General features: G+C 53.0%; 1 protein-coding gene across 1 annotated transcript; it reads right to left on the bottom strand.

Moving 5' to 3' along the window:
* Positions 1–61: 61 nt before the first annotated feature.
* Positions 62–18,877, bottom strand: LOC117642966 (chromatin modification-related protein EAF1-like). The gene is made up of 7 exons (XM_034381602.1): positions 18,843–18,877; positions 5,249–5,362; positions 4,612–4,843; positions 4,077–4,285; positions 3,095–3,299; positions 1,499–1,890; positions 62–1,460 (listed from the first exon to the last, which is right to left on the bottom strand). The coding sequence occupies exons 1-7, from the start codon at positions 18,855–18,857 to the stop codon at positions 702–704; spliced, it is 1,926 nt and encodes a 641-aa protein (XP_034237493.1). The 5' UTR covers positions 18,858–18,877; the 3' UTR covers positions 62–701.
* Positions 18,878–21,478: the final 2,601 nt, after the last annotated feature.

Raw genomic sequence — 21,478 nt, 5'->3', positions numbered from 1 at the left:
CGAGTTTGGACTTGAGGAGGCAAGTTAATGTCACAAGAAAATAATGCAGTTCGATAAAAAGTTACAAGCCAGAAACAAATTTTATTAAAAAAATCTCGCAGTGTCACGTACAAAAAACTAACAACACACTTTCAGTTATTTCATATTATATTTTCTAACGGTGTTTGGGGAATCAGGTAACCACCGTATGTATGCTAAATGATTAGAAAAATAGTGGGATTTCTATATACAGACTCATAATGGTAACAGTCATTTTTTTCATGAATGAAAAAATATGACAATAATAGTAACCGAACGGGCATTTCCAACCTCTGGGAAAATAAAGGACAAAACCACAATTTGCGATTAGTTTTTGGGCTGTATATTTGATAGAAACATCTGAGTAAAAACATTCCTTCACTAAAGGCAAAGAAAAGGGTTTTGTCTGAATTTCTTTTAAGATGTGGGAACTCTCTCTCGTAAACAGTCTTGGTGGGATTTTGAAACTAACCTCCCCTTCCTTATTCCCACAAGGGGGAAGTGCCACGTCCAGCACTACGACGCACTTACAGCCTAGACTACCCTATGTACACGCGCACAGTGATGCGTACCTCACTGTGCCCCATCAATGGCAAAGTCTCTGCAGTCTTATCCCCGCGTATCAGGATGACGTCACGTAAATCCAGAGAGGTAGAAGGAAGGGGGGAAAGAGGGGGGTCCTGCTACGCGAACCCCTGCCGCACCAGGATGTTGTTGAACCTCTGGCTGGACTGGAAGAGTTGGTTCGACCTGCCGGACAGTCCGAACTGCTGCTGCCGCTGTTGTTGTTGCTGTTGTTGCTGCTGTTGTTGTTGCTGTTGTTGCGTCTGTTGCTGCTGTTGCTGCTGCTGCTGCTGCTGCTGGTCGTCCTCGGGCACCCTGGGGAACTGGATGGGCGCGGGGGAGGCGGTGTTGTCCGGCGGCGGCGCCTGCGTCGTGGGGGCGGCCCGCGCCTGCTCCACGAAGCCCGTCGGACTGAGGCCGTCGAAACCGTCACCCAGGCCGCCCAGCGGTGACGGCGTGGTGGACGCCACGAAGTAGCCGTCGTCGTAGTACTGGCGCGCCGCCCCCGACGCCGCCGAGGGGCGGTCCAGGAACTGGTGCGAGGCGGGGGCGGCGGGGGCGGCCGCGGTGGCGCGGGCAAGGTACTGCAGCTGCGCGAGCTGCGAGGCCGCGGCCACGGGGGTGGCCGCCGTGGCGCCAAAGAAGCGGGACTCGGCGGGGGACCTGTGGCCGAGGTACTGGGCTTGCTCGGCGACGTACTGCTGCTGCTCAGGTCCGGACGGCGACACGTGCGCGATGTACTGTTGTTCCGGTGCGGCTGACGGCGACGGCGACACGTGCGCGATGTATTGTTGTTCCGGTGCGGCCGACGGTGACGGCGACACGTGCGCAATGTACTGTTGTTCCGGAGCGGGCGACGGCGACACGTGCGCGATGTACTGTTGTTCCGGGTGCCCCGGCTGACACGTGCGGGGACGTACTGTTGTTCCGGTGCGGTTGACACGTGGGCTACGTACTGTTGTTCCGGTGCGGCCGACACGTGGGCGACGTACTGCTGTTCCGGTGCTGCCGACGGTGACACGTGCGCGACGTACTGTTGTTCCGGTGCAGCCGACGGCGACACGTGCGCGATGTACTGTTGTTCCGGTGCGGCCGACACGTGGGCGACGTACTGTTGTTCCGGCGCGGGCGACGGCGACACGGCGATGTACTGCTGGTGGTGCGGGGCGGGGGCGGCGGCCGTCGGCGTCACGATGTACTGGTGCTGCTCGGGCGCGGGCGACGGCGAGGCGTGCACGTACTGCTGCAGCTGCGCGACGGGCGCGTACTGCCGGACCAGGGCGGGGCCAGCGGGCTCGACGGCGTGCGCTGCAACTCAAACAAGACAGTGATGGCGAACGAATTGGTGCACCGGTTGGTGAACGATTGCGGTCAACCCAAAGCACGTGTAGCCAGAAAAGTGGTCGAAAAGGAGCCCCAATACAATTAAATGCACAGGTACACTGTGAAAATTTGTTGTCACTTTATGACAAAAACGTTGGATGATATTCTCATCACTTTCAAGATGACAATCTCATCACAAATTGATGACATTTTCATCGAAGCTCCTATACTTAATGCATGGGCGTGCGACAACCATCAAATTGTTTTGATGACATCGTTGTTAAGGAAAATTAGCCCTGCCATTGTCATCAAGTGACGATTCAAATTTTTACAGTGTACACGGAGGGCTGTATCTCCTCATCACACGAGGCAACTTCCGTACGGGTGGATAACATGCCCCGTGTGTACCACCCGGCGGCCGGCGGCCTTGGAGCGCCTGCCGGGTAGGCACCTCCCTGTCCAACTACGCACGGCTGCGTGGAGGGTGGCCTATCTCGACCCTCGCAGGCGCTCCGTAGGCCACCCTCTTCGCAGGCCTATTCGCAGGCGCTCCGTAGGCCACCCTCTTCGCAGGGGCGCGTTGCGCTGCGTTGCGCTGATCGACCGAAGATTCTCCAGCACCAGCACCACTGCGCCTTGCCTTCCTGCGAATTGATATGACTCCGACCAGAGCATTCGCCGCTCTTTCTCGCACTCATGTACTGAGAATGAAAAAGTCTTGATCAATACCCAATTTTGGGCGACGTACTTCATCACCCAAATTTGGGTGACAAAGAGTATCAGGTACCCATACGGCCAGATAGTATTCTCACCCAAATTATTGGGTGATAAAATGGTTCTCATCCAAATTTGGGCGATAAAGAATATTTCCCCACAGTGGGTCAGAAGACCGGCGGAGGCAGCCAAAACTCCAGACGCGTTTTGAGCTAAACAGGACTCGAACCGAACGTGTGACCCCATCAATGGATTCCTCGTTTGGAGCGCAATCTATTAGTGGGGTACCACGTCCGGTTCGAGTCCCATTTAGCGACTCTGGAGCTCAAAACGCGTCTAGAGTTTTGGCCGTTTCCAGCGGTCTTCTGGCCCACTGTGCTCCCCCGAAATTTTAGTCGTGATTGATTACGACTCCTTGATTCTCGGTGTGCGACGTCCCGCAGGGCCGCGGGCGCGCGAGAGAGACAGTCCTCACCTGCCGCCTTGTGCTCGTCGTAGCGCACGTCGGCGCGGTAGCCGTGGTTGTCGGCCACGTAGCTCACGATCTGCAGGCGTCCGTCCGGCAGCCGCACGCGGTACTCGCCGCGCGTGCCGTCGCCACTGCGCGCCTGCGCGTGCGCGTAGTTGTCGCCCGAGCCCGTGTCCCTCACCGAGTAGGAGAAGGCGTAGTTGTTGGCGGCCTGCGGAACAGACAGTCACATTGTGAAAATTTGCCGGCTGTCACTTTATGACAAAAACGTGGATGATATTTTCATCACTTCCAAATTATGACAATCTCATCACAAGTTGGTGACATTTTCATCACAGCTCCTATACTTATTGCATGGGCGTGACAACAATGTCATCAATTGTTTTGATGATATTGTTGTAAGGAAAATTAGCCTTAAAATTGTCATCAAGTGACGACTCAAATTTTCTCAGTGCTTTTGCACTGCTCTCGGGATGGCTGACATTCAAATTTGAGTAGTGTTACAATGAAAGTGAACCCAGCGCGCTTGAAAGTTTCTTAACGCAGAAATGACGCAAGTATTATCTTTGCAAGTTAATGAATGCTCAAAATAACCTCTCACAAATTGAGCAGAAAGCAAGGGGCCAACCACGTACGATGTTTAGGGACACAAGATTTCTTACAAGAGATTTCGTCTCGGATATCGTAGGATTTCGCATGATTTCGTCCAAGTTTACGCCTCAAATCTGCCTGATTTTTTTGCTTTTTTGGGGAAAGATTTCGGATTTCCAGATATTTCTAGGGCTCCAGGGGACACAGGATTTTTCGAGTGGTTGTCCTCTCGGCAGAAAGTGCTCAAAACGCGCTGAGTGGCTGACTGCAACGAAACACTGTTTTGCAGCCTGATGAGGAGCCTTGACGAAACTGTTGACAGTTCACTCACGGCGTGCTGTTGTTGCTGCTGCAGTTCTTCGTGCTGCTGCAGTTGCTGCTGCTGCAGCTGCTGCTGGTGGCGGTGGTGCTGCTGCTGGTACACCAGCACGGGCTGGCGGTCCTGCTGCGGGTCGAGCGACTGCAGTTCCTGCTCGGCCTCCACGGGGTAGTACGCATCCTCGGCACGGCCTTGCTGACCCACCACCTGCTGAAGCTGCAGCTGCAGCTGTTGTTGCTGCTGCTGTTGCTGCTGCCGGTGATGGTTGCGTTGGAGCTTCGCCCGAGCTGGAAACACCCAAAGCAAGGCTGTGACTTGGAGTTTAACTTGCAGGAGACCGTCCCGCAGTGGGTCAGAAGACCGGTGGAGACGTCCAAAACTCTAGACGCGTTTTGAGCTGCAGAGTCGCTTAGTGGGACTCGAACCGAACGTGTGACCCCACCAATGGATTCCTCATTCAGAGAGCAATCCATTGGTTGGGTCACACGTTCGTTTAGAGACCCACTTAGCGACTCAGGAGTTCAAAACGCGTCTAGGATTCTGGCCGCCTGCGCTGGTCGTCTGGCCCGCTGTGCAGTGGTGGTCTGGGGTGGGGGGTGTTCGCCCGGCTTGCCTGTGGACCGGTGCAGCTCGCTGATGACGCTGATGGGGTGCGGGTACAGCACGGGGTCGCCGGGCTGGTGGTGCGGGTAGCGGCCCTCGCGCGGCCTCTTCCTGGCCAGCAGCGCGTACGGGTGCGGCTCCTGGACGGGGTCCTGGTGGCCGGGGCCGCTCGGCGCGCTCGGCTGGTCGTCCTGAAGGCCGCCGTCGTGGAGGCCGTCGGGGTCGTGGGGTGACAGAGGTCTCTGCAGCAACAGAGTCGCGAGTGGGCTCGACACGTTGGAGGTTGGAGTGGACGCGCTAACTCAGGGCTTTGGCTGAGCCATCGAATCGCAGCACTAGGGCTTCCGAAGCAATACCATCCAATGAGAGCGGTTCTCTAACAGTGGGCCACAAGACCGGTGGAGGCGGCCAAAATTCTAGACGCGTTTTGAGCGCCATTGAATCGCTAGATGGGACTCGAACTGAACGTGTGACCTCACCAATGGATGGCTCTCCGGACGAGGAATCCATTGGTGCGGTCACTCGTTCGGTTCGGGTCCCATAAAGCGACTCTGGAGCTCAAAACGCGTCTAGAGTTTTGGCCGCCTCCACCGGTCTTCTGGCCCACTGTGATAAGCGGACTACCGCGCGTTGAGGGGAGTACGCACCTGGTACGGGTGCGGGTTGTAGTCGCGAGGCGGCAGGTACCTCTCCGGGATGGGCTCCTCCAGGGCCTCCGCGACCAAGGCCACGGCCGCCAGCAGGCACACCAACGCCAGTCCCTGCAATCAGAAAAATGGAGATTCTTTGGGGATGCTGCTATGAGCTGCAAAAGGAGCACCACATAACCGCAGGCGAAAACCAAAAAGCCATGTTTTGCCTCTGTTACTCTGCAAAAATGGCCCCCCTTCCAGGTCCCTCTCGATCCGCCACTGTACTGCAGCAGCGGGCGGTGAACTCGTAGCCGGAACACAGTGAGCCAGAAGGCTGGCGGAGGCAGCCAAAATTCTAGACGCGTTTTGAGCTCCAGAGTCGCTAAGCAAGTCTGTAACCGAGCGTGTGACCCCACCAATGGATTCATCGCTCGGAGAGCAATCCATGGTGGGGTCACACGATCGGCTCGAGTCCCATTTAGCGACTCTGGGCGAGGGGGAAACAACTACCAACATTTATTGCACAAAATTTGAACACATTCCCACATTCAGGAGGAAAACCGCCTGTAAGTAGGCAACACGTGCGACAAATACAGCAGAAATCTTGCACATTCCAACACATTTCCCTCATTCATTGTACACTACATCTCACAGTGGGTCACCCCTGGACTCTGGAGCTGAAAATGCTCCTAGAGCTTTGGCCACATCGACCGGTCTTCTGGCCCACTGTGCGTCCGTCTGCGAGCTGACATCAGCCCCTGCGAAGTGCCGACTAGGCAACACGGCGAACCGCTACGCTTGACGGGACTTGCAAGGGGCTCGCAAGCTTCACTCTAAATGTATTACGAAGAAATTTCCCACATTACGAAGGAAATGGCGCAAGCATAATACGAAGGTGGTTTTTCTTTCGTATTACGAAGGTTTTTCTTTGTATCTTACAATGAAAAAGCTAAAAAGATTCGTATTATGAAGGAATATTGCTTCGTATTACGCTTGCGCCGAATTCACTGTAACATACGAATAACATAGGTCAAATTTCATTGTAAGACATTTAGAGTGTTGAACTTGAGAGGCTCAGAGACTCCCAAGTGACAGCCAACCGATGTAAGTACGCACTCGAAAAATAAATTCGAAGAAAATGAAGGCATTGTAGCATTGCTTCGTATTACGAATGATTTTGTTTCATAATACGAATCTTCTTCGTAGATTTTATAATGCCTCCATTCTCTTCGTATAACAGAGCGATTCTCCGTTGAGTTTTTACTGTGCGGACCGTGCACTTTCACGATATAATGTACATAAATGGACGTGAAATGGTGTCGCATTCCATCGAATGATGTGTGGCACTTTTTGAGCGTGAATTGACCGTACATGACCAATAAATTGATAAAGGATATTCAATGATTAATCAATTCATTGTCTCCTAGACTATGTAAAATTACAACATTTAAAGGAAAAATTCTCATGAAATGATTTTTGATGCACACCCGTTAAGTGGTTCGGTGAACAACCCGGGCGCCTGCGAAAAGACGGGTAGGCAACCCGGCGAGGAGCGACGCTTAACGGGACTGCCTACACTGCAAGGGGCTCGCTCAGCCGAATAGCTCCTGTGCAGTAATCGAAATGCATCGATTCTGAGCATCTTTTGCACAAAATTGCACGTTCTACAACGGCTTATCCACACACTCACAATGAGCTATGAAAACAAACAAACGCACGCAGACCCCCCGCCCCGCCCCCCCCCCCCCCCCACACACACAAACACATAACACACTCACAACACACACACAACACACACAAAATCATGCAGAAAGGACACATGGAGTGCGAACGGGGCTGATGGCGCAGTACTCGCCTAATTACAATCTGGCATTGTGTCCGAGGGCTCAGCCACCGCGCTACCGAGCGAGTCCAAGAGAGACGGCCTCGTCGGGTGTGAGTGAGAGAGAGAGAGAGAGAGAGAGAGAAAGATGCGGGCTCGCCGAGAAGCCCACTTTCCGGACAGAGAGTGCATGCCGCCTTTCTGCTCGTCATTGAACCATGAATTCGGCGTACGCGCGCCACGCAGCCTCCCCCTCCCCCCAACTCCACACACACACGCGTGCACACATACAGGCACACACACACACACACACACGCACGCACACATACAGGCACACACACACACACACACACACGCACGCACACATACAGGCACACACACACACACGCACGCACACATACAGGCACACACACACACGCGTGCACACACACAGGCACACACACACACACACGCACGCACACATACAGGCACACACACACACACGCACGCACACGCACAGAGAGAACAACGCGCACATGGTGTTACCTCACCGGCGATGTGCGAGAGGCGATTAGCTTCGCAGCCTTCCAGCAGACTGATTCCGAGAGTCGTCTCTTCGTCGCTGTCTCTCTCGCACTCGTGGGGCGTGCCATACAGGTGCGAGAGAGACGGAGCGAGGAGAGACGACTCTCGTAATCAGTCTGCGGCGCGCTTCGGGCTTTAGGCATAGATGGCCACTCTGAATGATGTTTCTACTCCGGCAGGCATCGTGAGAGCCAGGGCGGCCAGACGGCGGCCAGACGGGGGTGGCTCATTGCCTCTACCAAAATTGCCTCTACCAATAAATCTGTATACATCTAGAAGAAAAGTCATTTTAAAAAATGCCTCTACCGATATTAGTAAAAATATTCAATATAAATAATCAAAAAAATTTTCAATCAAAATATTCAATATAAATATTCAATAAAAATATTCAATAAAAATATTCAATATAAATATTCAATAAAAATATTCAATAAAAAAATTCAATAGAAGACCCGGAATAAAAGGAGTCTATGTAGCTTGACCCACCTCAAAGTTGACCTACCTATATATTAATTAATAAAAATATTAATATCAATATTAGAATATAAATATGGGAAAATAAATAGGAGTAATATAAATATAACCAAAAAAAGTTGACCCACCCCAGAGTTGACCTACCCTATATTTTTGACTTGACCGACGAAGCGCGACGGCCTCGCGGCAGGGGAAGCGCGACGGCCTCGCGGCAGGGGAAGCGCGACAGTGTCGCGGCAGGGGAAGCGCGACACTGTCGCGGCAGGGGAAGCGCGACAGTGTCGCGGCAGGGGAAGCGCGACAGTGTCGCGGCAGGGGAAGCGCGACAGTGTCGCGGCAGGGGAAGCGCGACGGCCTCGCGGCAGGGGAAGCGCGACAGTGTCGCGGCAGGGGAAGCGCGACAGTGTGGCGGCAGGGGAAGCGCGACAGTGTCGCGGCAGGGGAAGCGCGACAGTGTCGCGGCAGGGGAAGCGCGACAGTGTCGCGGCAGGGGAAGCGCGACGGCCTCGCGGCAGGGGAAGCGCGACAGTGTCGCGGCAGGGAAGCGCGACAGTGTCGCGGCAGGGGAAGCGCGACGGCCTCGCGGCAGGGAAGCGCGACAGTGTCGCGGCAGGGGAAGCGCGACAGTGTCGCGGCAGGGGAAGCGCGACAGTGTCGCGGCAGGGGAAGCGCGACAGTGTCGCGGCAGGGGAAGCGCGACAGTGTCGCGGCAGGGGAAGCGCGACAGTGTCGCGGCAGGGGAAGCGCGACAGTGTCGCGGCAGGGGAAGCGCGACGGCCTCGCGGCAGGGGAAGCGCGACAGTGTCGTGGCAGGGGAAGCGCGACAGTGTCGCGGCAGGGGAAGCGCGACAGTGTCGCGGCAGGGGAAGCGCGACAGTGTCGCGGCAGGGGAAGCGCGACAGTGTCGCGGCAGGGGAAGCGCGACAGTGTCGCGGCAGGGGAAGCGCGACAGTGTCGCGGCAGGGGAAGCGCGACAGTGTCGCGGCAGGGGAAGCGCGACAGTGTCGCGGCAGGGGAAGCGCGACGGCCTCGCGGCAGGGGAAGCGCGACAGTGTCGTGGCAGGGGAAGCGCGACAGTGTCGCGGCAGGGGAAGCGCGACAGTGTCGCGGCAGAGGAAGCGCGACAGTGTCGCGGCAGGGGAAGCGCGACGGCCTCGCGGCAGGGGAAGCGCGACAGTGTCGCGGCAAAGGAAGCGCGACAGTGTCGCGGCAGGGGAAGCGCGACAGTGTCGCGGCAGGGGAAGCGCGACGGCCTCGCGGCAGCGACAAACAGCGAGGCTGTGCCAGCGTCAAACAGCGAGGCTGTGCCAGCGTCAAACAGCGAGGCTGTGCCAGCCTCACACAGCGAGGCTGTGCCAGCGTCAAACAGCGAGGCTGTGCCGGCGTAAAACAGCAAGGCTGTGCCAGCGTCAAACAGCGAGGCTGTGCCAGCGTCAAGCAGCGAGGCTGTGCCAGCCTCACACAGCGAGGCTGTGCCAGCGTCAAACAGCGAGGCTGTGCCGGCGTAAAACAGCAAGGCTGTGCCAGCGTCAAACAGCGAGGCTGTGCCAGCGTCAAACAGCGAGGCTGTGCCAGCCTCACACAGCGAGGCTGTGCCAGCGTCAAACAGCGAGGCTGTGCCAGCGTCAAGCAGCGAGGCTGTGCAAGCGTCAAACAGCGAGGCTGTGCCAGCGTCAAACAGCGAGGCTGTGTCAGCCTCACACAGCGAGGCTGTGCCAGCGTCAAAGAGCGAGGCTGTGCCAGCGTCAAACAGCGAGGCTGTGTCAGCCTCACACAGCGAGGCTGTGCCAGCGTCAAACAGCGAGGCTGTGCCAGCGTCAAACAGCGAGGCAGTGCCAGCGTCAAACAGCGAGGCTGTGCCAGCGACAAACAGCGAGGCTGTGCCAGCGTCAAACAGCGAGGCTGTGCCAGCGTCAAACAGCGAGGCTGTGCCAGCCTCACACAGCGAGGCTGTGCCAGCGTCAAACAGCTAGGCTGTGCCAGCGTCAAACAGCGAGGCTGTGCCAGCGTCAAACAGCGAGGCTGTGCCAGCGTCAAACAGCGAGGCTGTGCCAGCCTCACACAGCGAGGCTGTGCCAGCGTCAAACAGCGAGGCTGTGCCAGCGTCAAGCAGCGAGGCTGTGCAAGCGTCAAACAGCGAGGCTGTGCCAGCGTCAAACAGCGAGGCTGTGTCAGCCTCACACAGCGAGGCTGTGCCAGCGTCAAAGAGCGAGGCTGTGCCAGCGTCAAACAGCGAGGCTGTGCCAGCCTCACACAGCGAGGCTGTTCCAGCGTCAAACAGCGAGGCTGTGCCAGCGTCAAACAGCGAGGCTGTGCCAGCCTCACACAGCGAGGCTGTTCCAGCGTCAAACAGCGAGGCTGTGCCAGCGTCAAACAGCGAGGCTGTGCCAGCCTCACACAGCGAGGCTGTTCCAGCGTCAAACAGCGAGGCTGTGCCAGCGTCAAACAGCGAGGCTGTGCCAGCCTCACACAGCGAGGCTGTTCCAGCGTCAAACAGCGAGGCTGTGCCAGCGTCAAACAGCGAGGCTGTGCCAGCTGCAAACTGGCGGTGTCGCGCTTCCCCTGCCGCGAGGCCGTCGCGCTTCCCCTGCCGCGACACTGTCGCGCTTCCCCTGCCGCGACACTGTCGCGCTTCCCCTGCCGCGACACTGTCGCGCTTCCCCTGCCGCGACAGTGTCGCGCTTCCCCTGCCGCGACAGTGTCGCGCTTCCCCTGCCGCGAGGCCGTCGCGCTTCGTCGGTCAAGTCAAAAATATAGGGTAGGTCAACTCTGGGGTGGGTCAACTTTTTTTGGTTATATTTATATTACTCCTATTTATATTCCCATATTTATATTCTAATATTTATATTAATATTTTTATTAATTAATATATAGGTAGGTCAACTTTGAGGTGGGTCAAGGTCTTCTATTGAATATTTTTATTGAATATTTTTATTGAATATTTTTATTGAATATTTTTATTGAATATTTTTATTGAGTATTTTTATTAATATCGGTAGAGGCATTTTTTAAAATGACTCTTTTTCTAGATATATACAGATTTATTGGTAGAGGCAATTTTGGTAGAGGCAACGATGCCACCTCGGCCAGACGGCGGCGGCCACACTGGGCGGCCGGACCATGTGGGCAAAGGACGCAGCGGCCAGCGCGTGGCTCACAGCCAATGGAACATGGGAACTTGCATTTCGGCTGGACTGCGATGCACGGCAAAAAGAAAGGGTTCGGAAAAAGTACAGAACAAGTCGAGTCAATTATTTACCTCGCTACACTGTAAAAATTTGTCGTCACTTTATGACAAAATTAACGTGGATGAAATTTTTATCACTTCAAAATGATGACAATCTCATCGCAAATTAATGACATTTTCATCAAAGCTCCTGTACTTATTCCATGGGCGTGACAACATTGTCATCAATTTACTTGATGATATTGTTGTAAGGAAAATTAGTCTTGATATTGTCATCCATTGACGACTCAAATTTTCACAGTATAAGTACGAAGATTCCATACCCATTTTCCGTGCCAGTTTACGTGAGATCCTTATAGAGACGACAGAGAACCAGTATGGAAGCGTACCAGTACCTTTTCCATACCCCATTTTCTGTAATTTTTATGCCAAAAGCACGGAGTTTTTCGCATTGTACCGGAATTTTGATTGGACCTATCGAATTTGGCCTATCGAAAAGAGTCGATCACTGGAACATTAATGCCATTTTTGGCGGGAAGGTGCGGGATTTGAGGCGTGTTTTGCGGACGGCCGCTGAGGACGTCTTGGCGTGCCTCTCCACTATAAAAATTTTTGGTTGTCACTTGATGACAGCCTCAAGGCAAATTTTCCTTTCACCGTAAGACATTTACAGTCGTGCAGGCCCACGAAACGAGTACGGGAGCATTGATGAAACTGTCATTAAATTGGTGATGAAACTGTCATAACGGATGAAAATATCATCCACGGTTTTTTAAATCAAGTGACGACAAATTTATACGGTGTCGGCGCGTCTTCTAGCCGCAAAGCGGGCCAGCTTGGCGAGGCCGCCGTCGGCACCGCAGTTTACAGTGCAGTGCGACGGAGTGCCGCGGAACGGTGGGACGGTTTAACAGTGGAACGCACCGCAGTGCGGCGTGGCGACGTGTGACGACGAAACCGCCAAAGTCGTTTTCGGTCCAATCGGCACGTGACATTTTTGCGTGACTTTGGCTCTTGACCCGCTTTTCGGGTCACTGCACGCAAAACGTTGATTCCATTTCTCAGATCGACGGTGAGACAGCAATAGTTTCCCTGCAGTCCGGAAGTAAAAAAAAAATCATGGATGACAATTTTAAAACCTGAAAAGCCTAACGCCTTAGTTAAGTCAAATGTTTCAAAATATGCCTGCAACATTTTTCGTGCCTTATTACTTTCATCAATATTCATTGGACGATTGTGAACAAGACGAAATGTTTCTAAAACAAATAAAATTTTATGTGCACATTGATTTGTACAGACGTTATTGTTTAACAAATCCGCAGCATACGTTACGGATCCTTTGACTCGACAACGTGTGGAGTCTTACATCCGGGCACTCCGCGCGGGTGCGAGAGAGACAGAGCGACGAAAACGACTCTCGGAATCAGTCTGCTGACGCATTACGAACGCGCCCGAAGTCGGTCCGCCCGGCGTGCGAACGGTCCAGCATGCTCCAGCACAGGCCAGGTCCGGGCCGAGGGAGAAAAGTGGGAACAAGTGAATCAACGAATAAATTAATGCGCCTAACGTAAACATCTTGGCTAATTAAAGACCGAAAGGGTTACCCTGGAAGAGCGTTTTTGTGGGATCATGCAAGTCATATCGAATGATCCATTCTCTGAATCGAGGAATGTACATTTCTACCATTCTCAACATAGGTAAATTAGATCCGTCATATTCCGTCGCAGTCGTAATGAAAAACATTTTCGCCGGTATCGGAACGAAGAGAACATCCTGGTCACGTGGCGCGGCGCGGCGCGGCGGGCTAGTCGTCCCACGCCCCGATGACATCCGCAGCCCCGTTGCTCAAACAGATGTTTCACAGCGACATGGGAGCGGCGCGCGGCACCGGTCGGTACCGCGGCCACGGCGGGCCCAGGCAGGCCCAGGCAGGCCACGCTCGTCTCGTCGGCACGAAACCCTTTCGGATTGCCTTCGATCATCGCGTCCGTCTACAGTGTCGCGTCGCGGTGGCTGCGGGGGAAGGGGGAAGGGGAGGGGAAAGGGGTAGGGGTAAGGGGGATGGGGAAAGGGGAAGGGGAGAGGGGAGAGGGGAGAGGGGGAGAGGGGAGAGGGGAAGGGGGACACATCCGACTGCGGTCACTGCCGGGGTGTCGCCAGCATCGCACGTCAAGGAAGACGGGCGGTCCTGGCGTCGCAGTCAGTGCACTCTAAATGTTGTACAGTGAAGATTCTCCATATTATGGTGAAAATGTTCCATATTATGGTGGTGCAGCTGACTTCGTAACATACCATTGAGAATTCACTGTACCTTATAGAGATTTTGACGAATTTCGTTGGTATTATGGAGAAAATCTCCACCATATTATGTTGGTGCGGCCTTTCACCGTAAGACATTTACTGTGTGGCGTGCGCATGGGGGGAAAGGAGGGGGGACGTCATGAACCACCGTCGTTTTGGGCACTAAACAGCCATCTGGAAGGTAGGCAACTTGCAATGCATTACGCCTTCCATTTTTATTTATTTTTTTGGAGGGGGGATGCACTTCACTTCCCAGCAGAGGCAAAATGTGCGCGCAGTAAATGTCTTACGGTGAAAGGCTGCATCACCATATTATGGTGGAGATTTTCTCCGTAATATAAACAAAATTCGTCAAAATATCTATAAGATACAGTGGATTCTCAATGGTATGTTATAAAGTCAGCTGCACCACCATAATATGGAACATTCACCATAATATGGAGAATCTTCACAACACAACATTTAGAGCGCGGGTCAGAACATTGTACGACAAACTTCAGGCAGGGCAGACCGAGGCTGACCCCTGTCCAAGGACCTTCACAAAGCTAAGGACTTGGTCTCTCGTCATTTTTCGGAGGGGCGACGCCGCGAAGAGGAGGAGGAGGAGTGGGGGGAGGAGGGGACTCCGGCAATAGGGCCTGCCCTTGCGAATAGCCAGTCCAGTTTTGGCCAAATCGTGATTCGGCTGCCGAGCGCGCCGAGGGCCGAGCGGGGCTGAGCCGATCACGCGCGAGTTGGGCAATAATGAAGCGATGAGAGAGAGAGAGAGAGAGAGAGAGAGAGAGAGAGAGAGAGAGAGAGAGAGAGAGAGAGAGAGAGAGAGAGAGAGAGAGAGAGAGAGAGAAACGGAAAGGCCGCACGCGTCTTGTATTTATCATCGGTTTGGAAACGGCATTTAGAGACCTTCTCGGTTTTGTTTCTGTCGGCCGAGAGCGTTGCAGGCGTGCGACCTGGGATTCCTCCAAAACAAACCGGCACTCAACGTGGCTTTGAAACAGAAAATTTATAAATTTGCATGTAAATTATAATAGTTTTGGATAGAAACTTAATTTTACTTTCTTCCGTCTTTCGACCTCCTCTGTCACGACGGCTCGCCAGTCGGGCCAGCCTGATGATTCCAACCCGCTCTGCATCTCGAAGTTTTCCGAGTGTCTCCCTCCTCTCTCTCTCTCTCTCTCTCTCTCTCTCTCTCTCTCTCTCTCTCTCTCTCTCTTCTCTCTCTCTCTCTCTCTCTCTCTTCTTGCATGCATGGGGTGACCCGTAAGAGCGCGAGAGAGACAAAGCGCTGTTCAGAACCAGCAGACGTCTGATTCCGGAGTCGTTTTCATCGCCTTGTCTCTCTCGCACCCGTTCAAAACTCCCATGAGTGCGAGGGAGATAGAGCAACGAAAGCGACTCTCGGAATCAGACTGCAGCCGGCCGTCCGCTCTTTGTCGCTCCGGTGAGAACGCGGCAATTGAGACACTGTAATGAACACAGTGGCCGCGGGAGGCTCGTCGAGAGGTACGTCGCGGCAGCGGCAAGGCACCAGAGACTGATTCCGAGGGTCGTTTTCGTCGCTCTGTCTCTCTCGCACCTCACGGGACGCCCCGTGAGTGCAAGAAAGACAGAGCGACGAAAACGACTCTCGGAATCAGTCTGCAGGGCGTGGCACTTACCTCGTCAGATTAGCCAATTAGCGCACAGACAAACGTCCCGCGCGTGCCCGCGCCAGCTGCCAGAGATGGCATGACTCGGTTCCGTCGCTGAGCTTCACGAGTCGACTTGGCAAGGCGGCTTCGAATCCCGGCAGAGGCAATCATTTTTTTCGTTGTAAATGACTGTTTGTAACCGCGCAAAAGCAAGCGCTTGTTCCATACAGACGGCCGAACATCTAGCGGCTGCCACAGCAAAAAAAAATCCCTCAAAAAAATGATGGCGGTGCCGGGACTCGAAGGTGGTCAACAGTTCTTGTAGATCCAATGGCTATGAAGCCAACGGTTCGGATCGGTTCCAAGTGGCTTTGGTCGCGGCAGCTATCGGTTCGAGCCAGAACTGTCCATTGCAGACCTCTGCCTCTGCCGCGCCTCAACCGTCACCCTGTCTATCTCTCTCTCTGGCTGTCTCACACTCTTTTGTTAAATAACGTATGGACGTTTGGGCGCATTAGTAAGCATATTAACATTTTTGTTTGTTTTCGAAACAGCCGTATGCACAGTGGACCATAGAAGACCGGCGGAGGCGGTGAAAATCTTGGACGCGCTTTAAACTCCAGAGGCAGGCGCGGATCCAAGGGGGGGGGCGATGGGGGCGTCGCCCCCGCCCCTGAGGCGACGAAGCCGCCTGAAAACGCGTCTAGGTCAAAGTCGCACGCACTTACCCCTGTGCGTAGGCACTTTCGCGCAACGCAGTCGGCCCCGCAGCCGGCGATTATTGGTGAACTCGTCGGCCTGAATCCGCGATTGGCTCATTAGCAGTTCGTAATGCGGTAACTCGAAAACGAACGTTGTCGATCAACGACCAACCATTATGGATTGCTTCCGAACAGGAAATCCTAATATGGATGGCGGTGCACTCGAGTTCAGACAGGTTCGTGTAACTCCAACTCGCTAGAAGAACAGGATGGTCAGAATATCGCGTATGAGAGTTCTGTCCGCCGCCACCGGCCTTCTGGCACACTGTGCGCCGCCGGCTTCTTTCTGCCGTTTGCATATCGCAAGCGGCATTCTCCGCGGCCGCCGACGTGTGACGTTCGACGCGGACCTCGCGAACGTCGTGCGACTAGACGGCCACCGCGGCGTGGCGGCACCCTGACCGGCCACCCTGACCCGTCCCGGACCACACGATACACTGTTCACTGCAAAGCCCGCGGTGAGAAGTTTGCTTGCCCTACCACATTGGCAAAGCCGGATTTTTCATCGAACTCCCTGTCGTCGCACAGTGGACCGGAAGGCCGGTGGAGGCGGCCAAAATTCTCGACGCGTTTTGAGCTTCAGAGTCACTAAGTGGGACTCGAACCGAGCGTGTGACCCCACCAACGGTTTCCTCGTCCGGAGCGCAATCCATTGGTGGGGTCACACGTTCGGTTCGAGTCCCATGTAGCGATTCAGGAGCTCAAAACGCGTCTAGAGTTTTGGCCGCCTCCACCCGTCTTCTGGCCCACTGAACGTCAGGTAGCTTGAGGTGCGGCCGCGCTGGTCCACGAAGCGTCACGGCGACACGGCGCTGGGGAACCTTTCCACGCTGCCTCTTTTGCCGTCTTTTGCGTGCACTCGGCGCCCTTGCCCTGGAGGAGGCACAGTCGCAAGAGAGAGAGAGGGGGGGGGGGGGGCACGCGACCCGCACCGTTAGCGACTTGGATCACAGACAAACCGAACATTACTTTCGACGCTCTGTCTCTCCCTCTCTCTCTCTCTCTCTCTCTCTCTCTCTCTCTCTCTCTCTCTCTCTCTCTCTCTCTCTCATGGGCGTGAGAGAGACAAAGCGACGAAACAGCGTCCGGAATCTCAGAAAATGAGTGGCAACTGAAACTACTAATAGTGAAAATTGAGTCGAAATTCTTAACTTCTAGGTTGAAGGATGAGTAATTTGTCCGATTCGTTTTCGAAGACTTCGACTTTCGAGCCATACTCTTTCGACTTGAGGGCGTCAAGCTCACCACAACTCAAGGGCTTTCATAGTCCTCGTAACTTAGTTATAACACTGTTGTTAAAACGGGCGTGGCTCGAACAGTTTCGGGTCACCTTGGCCTGCCTTGGCTCACACACATTAGATCGGCACTGCGGCTACACACTCGTATGCGGCTTCACACGGTCCTCCCCCGCTGCCAGACTTTTTCCACACACGCGCGCGCACACACACACACACACACACACACACACACACACACACACATGCATGCGCGCTGCAGCAACCACACTGAACCGCGCCGCCGAGACAGTTAGGCAAGCCCGTGTGTCCGAAGCCGCTGCGTGCGCGCGCGTGTGTTTGTGTGCATGAGTACGTGCGCGCGCGCGCGTGCGCGGGCCTCACGGTTGCAGTAAAGTATGAAAATGTGCCGCCAAATCGATTCATCACGGTCGGGGCGACGCCAGTTCCCAGGCTCTGTCGTCGTGCAACGCGCTGCCGCGGGTCGGCTGGAATCTAGGGCTGGTTAGTTTCATGGACCGCCACCCGCATCACGACTGCCACTGTCACACTCGTCACCCGTGCTCCCGCGACCGCGACTCCCGCTGCTAACGCGACACTTTCGACTCCCGATTTGTTGATTAATACTAACTTATGTCTTAATGGAAGGAAAAAAGTTTCAAGTCTGGAAGGAAAAAAGTTTCAAGTCTTTGAAAAAGAAAAAAAAACTAGAAAAGGGTTTAGCCTCTTTTCTGGGTGAACAAGACGATGCTGTGCGGTCCAGCCGACGCTTCTTCATGTCTACTTTCGGCACTGCCGCACTCTCAGACTCGTACTGAGTTTTTTGATTATATTGACGTTTTTGCACACCAATAAGCGTATTAACATTTTCATTTGCATTAAAAACATTATTATCAATGTCGTTTTGACAAATCTGTGAAGCTTTTTAACGAATTTCTATTAATGCGCAGAAACGTCCTTGGATATTGACGAAATTTATGGATGAGGCATTTGACCAACCACCGCTAAAAGCTTCCTTTACAGACTAGACCTTGACCTGAAATAGTTTGGGTCACAAATGGTCATCTACTTTTTGGGTACTGAGAGAACATCCCCTGCTCCAATAAAAATCATCGTCTGACATAGTCTCAAAGGAAGTACAAAAGTAAATATGGTTGCAGGCACATATCAATAATTAATTAATCAATCAATTAATCAATCAGTTCGACAAATTTGGTAATGAAAACAGAGTTTTCTAAACAGAACGACAGAATATTTGGCTGACATGAAAGTGGTCTCGGCGGCCATGTGGTCGACGCCAGACACACGGCGTTTCCACCCTCTCCTCAGTTCAATTGAAATCATGCCATTTCACAGTGAATCAATCTCTTCAGACACGACGCACGCAAAATTTTAGCACTCGGACGACTGTGGTAGACGTCTGCACGGTTTGACAATTCTAGAATTTTCCACGCTCAACCGGGGCTTCATGTCTTCACTCACGTATCCACAGGACGGAACATTGGCACTTCCGCTGTAGCGCACAGAATTCACTGGATGCACTCGATTAGCCAAATACGTCACACCAACACACCAACGCACCAACACACCCCCCCCCCCCCCCACACACACACACACGTGACGCACGGACGCACCTTGAGGGGGTCCATGCTGAGAGTCTTGAGGGAGGTCCTGCCGGACTGCGCGTGGGGCTGCGCAGCACCGTCTTTTAAAACTTCGCCAGCCCCCCTTCCCATCCCCCCCTCCCCTCCCCGCCGCCAAGGCTCTGCCGGCTCCAGCGCGCCGCCGGCTCCAGCAGACTGTTCGGAACACCGTTTGGATGCTCCGTCTCTCTCGCACTCGCGGTGCGACCCGCAGGGGTGCGAGAGAGACGGAGGCTCCAGGGGCAGCGCGCCGGGCCGTCAATGGGAACCTGCACTGTTCGGGATTATTTTGTGAAATTACGACTAGTTGTCTGTTAAATATGTACCACGAACTGCTCGTAAATTTCAAAAACGATCTGATCATCCAACTTTTTTTCGTCAATTTACAAAAATATTCTTAAACTTACAAACTTAATCCTCAAATTTTGGTCGTTTCAGGCATTTTTTCTTCCCATATTAGTAAGGAAACAACGGACGAAAACGCATTTTTCAGACTTGCTTTTACAATCATACTTGTAAATTTACAATTTCACCTGTAAAATTAAGAAGCAGTTTGTAAAATGATGAACAGTTTGTAAAATGATGAACAGTTTGTAAAATGATGAACAGTTTGTAAAATGATGAACAGTTTGTAAAATGATGAACAGTTTGTCAATTTACAATTTACTTTGTAAAAAAACAGTGCAGTTCGTGGTACAGATTTAACAGGCAACTATTCATAAAAGTGAGCTTGGTTAGTAAGAAAACAAGTATACGCGTGAATAGTCGTAAGATAATGATTTTAGCAGTAAAACTACGATCTTTCGTCAGTAACATTAAGATTTCATCGTAAAATTACGAATTTATTCCTAAATTTATGAGTAAAGTTTGTCGAAAATATGACAATTGTTCATTCCATGAATCTTGTAGTTATTTTACGAATTATTCTTTGTAAAATTACAACACTAATTGTTGGGATTACTGTTGTAAAATAACGACTTTTCTTAACAGTGTGCTTCACATGCGGCCGGAGCGGCCAGCAGGGCGAGAGTCGTTTTCGTCGCTCCGTCTCGCTCGCACTCATGGGGCTTACCCTATGGGCGCGACACGGGCACGAGCAACTTTCGGATCAGCCTGCAGGGGCACTGGGTGAGGGTAATCGTACCGAGGGGAAAGGGGGGGGGCGAGGGGCTGTCTGGATGGTGTGCACTTTGGGAGCCTAGCCCAGCCTGATGCGTGCGTGCGTACACATGACGTGCGCACGCATCTTGTGCCACGTGAGAAGAGAAAAGTGATTTTGAAAACGTTTCCTGTTGTTTAGTTTCTTTCTGCGGGAGATTGATATTCCCTGTACTGTGAAGTAGTCGATAACTAGATTTGTAATTTTGAAGTTGGATCACGGACAGTTCATACTTGAATGGGCTCAAATTTCACGATTTCATTTAGGGTGGATTCTCTTAGGAGTGAGCAATGAAAGGCGAAACGCATTGGATTAAAAATAGAAGTAAAGCATGCACAAATTTATCAACAAGCGACAATTTTAATGGTGGCCATTCATAAATAATTTTTTAAAAAATCAATGTTGTGAGCCAGGCTTAATTTTGGAAAAGCAATTTGCGTTCAATTTTTGAACAATCTGTTTTACGGGACGTGTAGCTGACTATAAACCAAGCACAGTGATCTTTTTTCTCAAAATTCGAATTTTAGACCGAGGGAGCCAATATGATATCTTGAGCAAGCGAAAATTGCCGCACCGTCTCCCAGATGCAAATTCAAAGTTTAAGTGTTGATAAATTCTGATGTCAAGACCCCGTGGCGTGAACTCCGCGCTAGAGCTCATAGGTGTGTTCAGGCGTGGAAGCGAATCGACTGTGAGATTTTGAGTGCCTTATTTCTCGCCCTCATCGCGTATGCTCGACGCTTGTGTCGAAAATAGCCGCCGAGCGCGCCGCGCCGGGTGCGGTATGGCCGTGGTGTGGCGGCGTGGCGCATGATGTGTGAATTGTTTTTTTCTATCCCGCCAGAAATGGCATCCAGACCCGCCGTTAAAAAGGGGGCACTAGTCCAGCGGGGTTCGCGTTGCTGCAGCGGGTCGGCAGTGCATTCTGCGACCCGCCCCTTTTGTTCGAGTATGTAGATGATGCCCAAGATGTTTCCCCATTGGCTTGGCGCTGTGGCGGCCGGTGGGCTACCGTGTGGGAGTGCTGACCGCCCAGGAGACGATGAGAAGAAGACTTGGATGACCACGCAGACAGCCAATCAGCCAGCTAGCCAACTACCCAACTAACTTGTGCAGGTATAGTACGAAATACTAAAGCACAATAGATATATTTTGCTATATATTTATAAAACTGTACATATCTTACATGGCATATGCTCAAATATGGTCAGCCACCCAAACCAGCAATCCATCCAACCAACCAACCAACCAGTCAGCCAGCCAGCCAGCCAGTCAACCAACCAGCCATCCAACCAGACAGCCAGCCAACCTGCCAGCCAACCAACCCAACCAACCAGACAGCCAGGCAACCACGTCGCCGAGCACAGCAAGCGAGGACAGGCCGTGACATCTCGCAGATCACCCCCGACTTTGCCGCGAATCCGCCAGTCAAGGTACCACGGGATTTCGTACAAAGAGTACGTTATTT

Source organism: Thrips palmi, unplaced genomic scaffold (assembly GCF_012932325.1).
Source record: "Thrips palmi isolate BJ-2018 unplaced genomic scaffold, TpBJ-2018v1 HiC_scaffold_16, whole genome shotgun sequence".
NCBI classification, from domain to species: domain Eukaryota; kingdom Metazoa; phylum Arthropoda; class Insecta; order Thysanoptera; family Thripidae; genus Thrips; species Thrips palmi.
The sequence above is the reverse complement of the archived record's forward strand: the minus strand, read 5'-3'. Positions and strand labels throughout refer to the sequence as shown.

Coding starts and splice junctions, on each gene's coding strand:
- LOC117642966 (XM_034381602.1), bottom strand. Junction 1,891..3,094: donor CGACGAGCACAAGGCGGCAG/GTGAGGACTGTC, acceptor TTTGAGTTGCAG/CGCACGCCGTCGAGCCCGCT. Junction 1,461..1,498: donor CCGCACCGGAACAACAGTAC/GTCCCCGCACGT, acceptor CCGGAACAACAG/TACATCGCGCACGTGTCGCC.